The sequence below is a fragment of the Fundulus heteroclitus genome, chromosome 16 (assembly GCF_011125445.2).
Source record: "Fundulus heteroclitus isolate FHET01 chromosome 16, MU-UCD_Fhet_4.1, whole genome shotgun sequence".
Taxonomy (NCBI): Eukaryota; Metazoa; Chordata; class Actinopteri; order Cyprinodontiformes; family Fundulidae; genus Fundulus; species Fundulus heteroclitus.
Genome location: NC_046376.1, coordinates 31385205 through 31394611, shown reverse-complemented (window position 1 = coordinate 31394611; position 9407 = coordinate 31385205). Strand labels below are relative to the sequence as shown.

At 39.0% G+C, this 9407-nt stretch overlaps 1 protein-coding gene across 1 annotated transcript in view; it reads left to right on the top strand.

The window, feature by feature from the left end:
• LOC105929976 (paralemmin-2) overlaps positions 1 to 6512 on the top strand; it is a 26140-nt gene extending 19628 nt beyond the window's left edge. Inside the window, exons 2-3 of the mRNA XM_036148451.1 lie at positions 2545 to 2628; positions 4445 to 6512. Of these exons, the coding sequence (XP_036004344.1) occupies positions 2580 to 2628; positions 4445 to 5271 (876 nt within the window). The 5' untranslated portion in view covers positions 2545 to 2579 and the 3' untranslated portion in view covers positions 5272 to 6512. The remainder of the gene's footprint in view (positions 1 to 2544; positions 2629 to 4444) is intronic.
• The last annotated feature ends 2895 nt before the right edge of the window (positions 6513 to 9407 follow it).

Here is a 9407-nt window from a genome sequence, read left to right as displayed (position 1 = left end):
AAACCAACGTGACAGAGCGGAGCCATGAAGAAAACAGCTCGGCTATGAGACAACTGCTCTCCTGTCAGTAATTGTCTCTCTACGGTACAGGATCGCTGTCACAAGGACTTACTGAAGCCTTTTTATCACATGTCAACTGTGTGAACAAAGTTCAAGAGAGGTTCAAATGGAAACACAAGGCCCTGAAACTAAAAGTTCAGAAGTTAATATATCACTATGGGAAAAAATAATAGAATGAAAGCAGCACAAAAATGTTTGTCAATTTCATTATGTGTACGTAGCCCAAATAAAACCATTTATTAAGGGCATCTAGTGGCTACATTGTAGTTCAGTAGATAGGAAATATCCCAAGTTTAGTATTTAAGAAAAGTCATAGAGCAACTTTAAGCTTCATTTCAAAATACACAAAACAGAAGTTTACTTACACTAATGAGCATGAATATTATATTCATTTGGGGCTTTTTAGATGCTAATTTCAGGGTGTGATAATTATTGAATAAATATCTAAAAACTAGAAGTGGGTGCACCAGCACCCACACCCCATACCCAGATTTATAACATATGACCACTCTCCACTAATATTTATTGGCAGTATCTTAAAGGTTGCAGAGAAACATGGTGTTAATTGTAGCTACGATGAGCAAGATCCTGACTGAATCATTTCACCACTCCTTTCATCATAATTAATAAACTTAATTCAAATCAGTTGCCTTCCTGACACAAACTCCCCTTTTAAACATGGTCCATGAATTATTTAAATATGGTTGTGGGTTCAGGCCATACCCAAAGCTTAATGTTAGAATAATTTGTTGATTTGGCATCACTGTCCTGTTGTAACTGAGTCCAAGTTTCAGCCATCGGACCCAAACTGTAAGGAAATTAATTAGTTGTTATGAATAGAGTTGGAGAGCCCGATATCCAGAGCCAGACATAGAGTTTAGTTCTAAAAAGTTTATTACAATAATGAATTGTGGAGGAAAAGATGCAGGCAGACAGTTATGGTCACGAGACCAGAGGATGCAGGTGGATTGACTGGCAGAACCAGACTTTAACAGGTGAAGCAGGCAGAGGCAGACCAGAACCAGAGATGAAAACAGGAGATGACCGGAACAGACGACGCAGACTGAGAAACCACCAGAATGGGCGGAGCAAGCAGCTGGAGCTCAAGGGGAACTTGGCAGACTGAGCAGCACGCAGGCAATGGAAGCGCTCATCAGTGAGAGCTGAACAGGAAAATAGAGTCCAGTTGGCAGAGCACACCAGAACTGGTAGAAACACAGTGGAAGTGCACAGGAAGAAAGACGATACATTCAGGCAGTGAGCAGATGACAGAGGCAGGTCTAAGTAGCCATGTGAATGAGTGAGCAGAGTTGACTCTAATTAGTGCAGCAGGTGAACCTGATCAAGGGCAGAGTGGTGGCTGAGAAGTGGACGGAGCCGATTGGCTGGTGGCTGAGAGGTGATAGGCTGATACTAGAAAGAGTCCAAAACAAACAAAAAAAAACTAAATCATGACATAAGGATCCCTAGCAGCAACCAAGCAACAAAATAAATCATAAACTGGAAGATGCTGAAACTCTGGTGTTCCTGTCCTGAGTGAAGGTGTTAGGGGGAAACCACTGTGGAGCCCTGTGGTGGTAGCCTCCTGCTGAGGACTGTTTTTGCTGTCTGTTGTACTGGTGCATTGAACAAATTGATGCAAGTAATGGAAACGTACCTTCAAATATCTCAACATTGGCTAAAATCATTGGTTAGATATTTTTAAACTTGGACATAATAGGATGTTCCAGCATGATAATGAACCAAAACACACATCAAAACTAGTTTCAGAGTTTTTCTGAAAAGCCGTGACCTTAACACCATTGAAAATTGATAACTATGCTGAAAATTTGGGTCCCTGGAACAAAATTAATACATTTAAATATCAGTACTCATAGGAGGAACGGTCAAATATCTCACCAAAATTGCGTCAGAACCTTGTTGATCACTATACAAAAGTTATTTGTTTTACTACAACTTGTTAAGGGACATTCATCCTATTGTTGTATATGTTTGTATGCTGTTATGTATTGTTTTGGCTCAATTCAAATTTGGGCATGCAATTTTAATTTGTAAAATCCATTTACACTATTTATTGCATAATCAAAGAATAACAGTTTGAATGTATCATTAAAATCTACAAAAGTACAATGGGATCCACGTCTTGCTGGTTCCCATCTCCATCAGCCATTGGGTGAAACACAGGATACACCCTGAACACGGCACCTTCACAGATTTGGCCTTCCACTGGAATTAGATTTAATTCAACTGATGGAGCAGTAATTCAGTTTATTTTTTTTTTCATCTTGGGTTCTTTTTTTATTTTACATCTGCTATAAAATAATAATCTTATGTTTTGGCTGAAGGTGTGGGACAGCAAATCTCCCTAATTTTAGCACATGTTCTGTTTAAAATCCTAGCTCAGACTGTGTATGACTTATGCCAGTAAAGGTTTTTATGGTTTGAAACATTCCTAGTGATCTCTACACATTTTTTCTGTTCCAGTTAGTAAAGGAGCGGTGAATCTTCTGTCCAATAAAATGGCGCAGAGGCTCTCTCATGATGACGGTGGACAAGAGGGCCGATCAGGTGAGGAAAAAATGATCTTTTTTTTTTTCCAATGATTGTCAAAGTTTAATCATAAATAATTATATATGTTTTAGCTTTCTTGCTCTTCTGTTCTGCAGCAAAAGATGCCATCTTTGTTTAATGTTGTTGTGTCAAAGTTCAGATCCCAAGGGTACAACTTAAGTATGAGACTGTAGCGAGCAGTCTGAGGATGTTATTTTTAGCCTTTTGTTGTTTTGCTATGTTAATGTTTTATGGCCCCTGAAGGCCTGTGTGGAAGAAAAAAGGCAAGCTGGATTTTCCACATAGGACTTTCCTTATTTTTAATGTGCTGCCTCACCATTGTTGCATAAACCTTAGTGCGCAACATTAAATTAACCTTTGACTCAATCACCATCCAGCTTCATGTGATGGTACAGATCACTCAGGTGAAGTGGTGGAAATTAATCAAACTTGTCTCCACCCATTCTGGTAATTAGTCTCACTCTGTTCACCTGCTCACTCCCCTACTTATATCTGCCTCTGTCTACTGCACTCTGCCAGATCATTGTTTTCCATGCCTATTGGTGAGTCTTGTCCAGCATTCCCCGTACTGTTTGCCTGTAGACCTGACCCAATTAGCCTTTGGAGTTCTGAGCCAGCCTGACCCCGATTCTCCTGTTTTTTGATTTAGTCTTACCATTTATCAGTTTTGGACTATTTTGGTTTTTTGAGCTATGTTCTGTTTTTGGCTAGATGCCCATTTAAGTTCTGTCTGATCGTTTTTTCGTTAATAAATTTCCTTTAAACATCATCTGCTTGTTTGGCCTGAATACTGGGTCCCCCTGTCTCTGGATATTGACAGTAAGTGGTCCTCAAGATCGAGCAGTTGATGTTTTATCAGGAAAAGTTCAGGTGACTTTGTTTACAGCGGGTGCTGGTAGTCCTTGGACACAGTAAAGTCTGGACAAATATTTTGATGAACGACTGGACTGAAGGGCTATTTAAGGTGGAGTAATAAATCCAAACACAAAGAAATTGCTGCCACCTCTCTTCAGGTGTTAATGGACCCTGTGTTCAGGATGGTGAAACAGCAACTTGGCAGGGGCCAGTTTTTAAGACACAGTGTATGATGGCAAGAAATGTCCAGTACCTCTGTCTGAATAATATGTACAGAGATATTTTGATTCTACAATGTTTAGTGTGCAATGCATTGACCGTCTTGCATAACTTGGACGTTTAGAACTTCCAGTGTGTGTGTGTGTGTGTGTGTGTGTGTGTGTGTCATATCGGGCAGATGTGAACTCTGTCCACCCCACATCCAAGGCAATTGGACAGTATAATTACCTGCTCATATGCAAACCTGCAATGAAACCCGGTCAAATGCTTGGTAATAGGATTGTAGTCAGGACTTTCCCAAGATGGACTCGTTACCAAGACTGAGTTTCAAAGTGGACTTGAACACTACCATAAGTTTCACACAGAGGTGCATCAAAAAAGGATGAAGCAGCTATGATCTTGACTGATCTCGAGAAAAAAAAATCAAGAGACAAGACAGGGTACAAAAATATAGTCAAGACTAAGACAAAGTTTTAAAATGTGGTCTCAATGTCTTCTGACATTCACCCATTTTCCTGATTGTCAGAAAGTGCACTTACCTGCAGTTGCACTACCGCTCTACTTTTAATTCCACCGGTTTTGCCCTCTGGAGGATCGATCTGGATGTGCCAGCTTAATGCAAAACAAATCATGTTGCCAACATAACCATCATGTATCTGCATGTGTACTGAGTTATTCCATCCAGTAGTGTAACCTTTGCTGTCAGCACGTGGAGCTTAATTTTATTTTCTCTTTGCAGTCCTTGGGATGTTAGCTGTGCAAGTGGAGAGAGATCCCAAGACGGGTGCCACCGTTGTCAAATCAGTGGCCCCCATCTCCTCAACTACTGCCGCTCCAACATCTACGACCATATTTGATGATGGAAGGAAAAGCATCCATACTGTTGGCGGTTTGGTAGGTGAGCCTTCGACTGAAGAGCTTGGTGAGATACTGAGTGTCATTAATGATGTTGGAATGACAGTGCTGCTGGATGAAGTAGCAGTAACACCAAACAAGACAGAGATGACCACTGGGAATGTAGAAAGCAGCAAGAATCAAGACGATAATGTCCTGAGTTTTATTACCCTCAATGGTACATCAGTGGAGGACAACTCACAGTTAGACAGCTCTGAACATAAACTGGATGCTGAGAAGATAAAGCAGCATGCAAGTATTGAAATCCCAGATCTCAAAACCGAAATGGTTACCAACGACGCCGCAGAGATGCTGAGTAGCACGGAGGGCTTAAGCTTGGAGGAAGATCCGGTTACACTTGTGTTCCTGGGTTACACTGATGCAACACCTGACGATGCTCGCGTTCAAGAGGACTACGAAGGCATGCTCACAGCAGAGCGGGTCATTATTACTGAGGATGGAGAAGAACGTGTAGTCGAGCCAGGAGCTTCTGCTTCACTTCAGTCTCTCTCAGCAAATGAAAGAGAGCAAGAGATCAAGAAAAGAGCTCCAGACACAACCCTTCAAGACGTTCCACTGGATGAGAATGAAGCAGAACCTGAAACCCAGACAGAAGACAATGTTGGGAAAGAGGCCAAACAAAAGAAATGTCAGTGTTGTTCTGTCATGTAAAATAGAACCAATGAAAGATGTCGCTTCACAGCCTTAATCACATACAGTGTTTTACTGTATTTGTATACAATGATGTCATTTTAGAAACTGATCCATATTTGACTTAATCTCACTATCTTATGTGGAACAATAAGGACAGTTTATGTGGACACAGATCCCTCTTTATACTATATTGGTTTCATAATAACAATATACATGTGGCTCAGTGATTTAACAAAGATGGTGAACTCTTCTCATATGAAAACTTTCTATATGAATTTAAGACTCCTCTCCTTCCAGAAGATTATGCTAAAGGTCTGGGTGTCATAGCATCTGGAATTTGTACGTGCTTGTGGTCACAACCAAAGCCAAACCTTCAACAATTGTCTTAGTTAGTAGCTATATATACTACTGCAGTCAAATTATGTTTCTGTATCAATTACAGTAATAATAATACGTCAGTCAGAGCTTCGTTTCAAAAATACATTACAACGGTTCCTTCTGTTGTTTATTTTGGGATAGTTCTTAGACATAAACTGGAAGGCGGTCAGGCTCCTACCAAATACGTAATAATTAAAAAGTTAATAATCTCATGTAAATCAATTCATTACAATTGTCTTGCTAATGTCTACATCCAGAAACATTCTTAAAAGAGAATTTATGTTCACTGCAGCTTTTGTTGTGATCTTCATTTTTTTATTTTTTTTACATTGCACCTATATTTAATCCTTTTGGAATCATAAATATAACTTGTTTTCCAAAACAAATTGCTAAAGATTTCTGTTATTTTGAAAGAATGCAGCATTTGGCCTTACGGAAAACTGTAAAGACCTACAAAATAAGCACGGCAATGTGTAATGGGTCTGATTATTATTATAGTCAAGTTTTATATATGTAAGTATACATCCAGAGGTACTGAAATCATGCATTGCTGCAATTTAAACAGTACATACAATCAATTCAATCTGCAGAAAACAAGAAAGCAATTAAAACTGTAGAAGCCTTAATCAGGCTCAAATTCTTCATGTAGAATGCTATCGCCCCCTAGCGTTTAAACAGAAAAGCTTGTTTTCAAGAGTTCTTTCCTTGCACAGTTAAAGACTAAATAAGTAAATATACAGCCTAACCCTGTATTTTGTATTGCAAAATAAGACTCCTGAGTATGAACAAAAATTGTAAATTTGTGGTTATTACTTTCTTTTTTTTAAGCAAAGTTTTTGTTGTGTGAGGATTTCTGTTCAAAATAAAGTTATTTTAATGAAGCCTTAATGTCACTCTTAACCAACTTGAGATGGATCTCTGCTTCCACCAACTAGGGGACAAAGCAGAGAACATCTTACTCAAGCAAAAACGTGTTCTGTTTTTAGCTAGAAGAATGTAATGTTTTATAGTTTGGATGTTGCTTCCTATACTACATCTCATCCTTTTGCTTGATTTATTGTGTAATTAGAATTTTTAGGTTTTATCTTCTTGTTGGGTACAAAAACTGTGACATTTCTACAATCTTTTGATACTTCAGGACTGCAGTTACCTCAGAGGACACATACAATGTTATGTACTCATGTTATGTACTCCGGTGTTAACAAAAAGAAGTTAGAAATAATGGAACATTTTCATGCATGCTCAGCTCTGGAATTTGCTACAAATCCTTTTCATGTATCACATGTCTACTGTTGCTACATGATCATCCAGCAGAAAGGAATGCTCCAAATCAACTACAAGAGGAAATTGAATTTGTTTGTATGATTGGATTGAATACATCTTTTTTTTAAACTGAAACCATTTAACTGTTTTATATAGTATGTACTCACTCTTAATATTTCAATAAAAAAAGAATAAACAATCATCATGTAAAGTTGAAGAATAATTTTGTTAGTGCTGGTGACTAGGAGAGGTTTAAGCATGTTTAAACCTACCTACAAAGAGTAAAACTTGTTTAACCTTGTGTTAATCTTTTTTGTTAAATAAAGCTAACCAGCGGCTGATGCGAGCTTGGTTTTCCAAATAAAGACAAAAAGAGATGATGCTTTCCTATATTTACCTTGTCCATTCCTGACTACCAGAATTAAACACTGCTCAGAAACACTATCAGCGCCCCACATGTGAAGAAATGTATCCACCTTATTTGCATTTGCTCTATTGCAGAGGCAAATACAGATTAAAACATGTGAGAACAGCAACCTTTGCATCCTAAACAGGATCATTTAGACATAGCAACACCTTCATCTGTCAAAGACTGGGAGGATTGCCCCAACTAATGGATTTTGATTATACATGCCAGAGTAGTTAACATCTTCATATATCTTGGTACAGATGAAAAATGGAGATAAAGTATAACTCAATTAAATGTTATACTGATCTGGAATTTATTTCCTATGCTTTTATATAGCTGAGAACCCATTAATGTGTATCTGACTGATTCTTCTGGTAAGGTTTTGATCCAAGTTAAGAATACAGTCAGGTAGGCAAAGACTGGGATGTCCTGCACTGATTAATTATTACTAATTATGAAATACTATTAATATTAAATCATATACTTTATGTCTTAAATCTAAAATTATACCTGATCTGCTCTCAGCGCTGGTGTTAATTCTTTTCAGAAACTATTGCTTCTTCTCAGGTGGACAGTTGCAGTCAAAGCACCTCTGTGGGTTTTCTTTTGGGAACAAAATTAAAGGAGGAAACATGCAGGGGTACTTTCCAGTCTAGATGCTATACTAGTCTTTATTATTAACATCTCCCTGCAGCTTTTCATGGTTCCTGACTGCTTGTAATCCTCCATCATCATGCATACTCCCAGAAAAAACAACCATCATCTGCCTCAATGACTACCATCCTATTGCTCTGACCTGAGTCATCATGAAGCGCTTCGAGAGAATCCTCATGAAGTACATGAAGGACACCCTCCCTGCTGGTCTAGACAGCCTGCAGTTTTCCTACAGGGAGAATCGCTGTGAGGAGGATGCTGTCCTGCTGGCACTTCACACAGCTCTGACTCATCTGCAGCATCCTAACACCTATGTTAGGAAGCTATTTGTGGACTTCAGATCAGTCTTCAGCACCGTACTCTTAGACATGATGACCCCGAAGCTCGAAAACCTAGGATTATCTCCACTACTCTGCTCCTGGATCAGTGACTTCCTCACCAACAGTCCCCAGGTAAGGAGAACTCTCTCTCTATTATATATATATATATATATATATATATATATATATATATATATATATAGAGAGAGAGAGAGAGAGAGAGAGAGAGAGAGAGAGAGAGAGAGAGAGAGAGAGAGAGAGAGAGAGATTAAAGCATGCAGAACAAAACAGTCTTTAGGGTCCGAAAGTCAGTCCTTAAACGTTAATATACAGAACTGAGCAATGAAACATTCCTGATAGAGTGCGCAAAGATATGCATTCACAGTAGATATTGTAACGTGTACAGACTCAGTCTTCTCAGCAGGGGGTGATAGCCCTTACAGCTTTTGCAAAAAATCTGTTTTTTCAGTCTGTTCATTTTGGATTTGATGTTTCTGAAACATTTGCCTGATGGAAGAGGGACAAACAGTGCATTTCCCAGGTGGGTGGGATCAGTGGTTATTTCTCTGACTCTTCCCTGGACTCGTGCAGCATAAACTGAGTCCAGATCTTGCAGATGGCATCCCACAATTCCCTGTGCTATCTTCACCACCCGTGCTTCTTCTATTTCACTGTTCAGCTCCTACACCACATAGTTATGCTGAGGCATAAAACACTTTGTATTGTAGCTATGTAAAAGTTTTTTAGCAGCTTAGTGGAAAGTCCAGTCCTAGAAGGCCCAACAACAGCTCTTCTTTTTCAGGAAATTGAAACTGACTGGATTTTCAATCAATTGGGTAAATACAGATCAGCTGATAAAGTGATTATCACTGCTTGGATCGTTATTTCCCATATAGGGCCTCACAAAAATATTTACACTCTTTGAATATTTTTACTTTTTTTTTCATGCTACAACCATGAGAGCTAATGTATTTTACCCAGATTTTAGTGGTGATGTGCTTTGCAGCACTGCACCCGACACCACCCATTGCCCTTGGTGATGTTAGCCTTTGCCATGGAAACCAGTTGCATGAAGCTCTCTCTCTGCACTGCTCCTGAGCTAATCTAAAGGCCGCTTGACATTTGGCGTT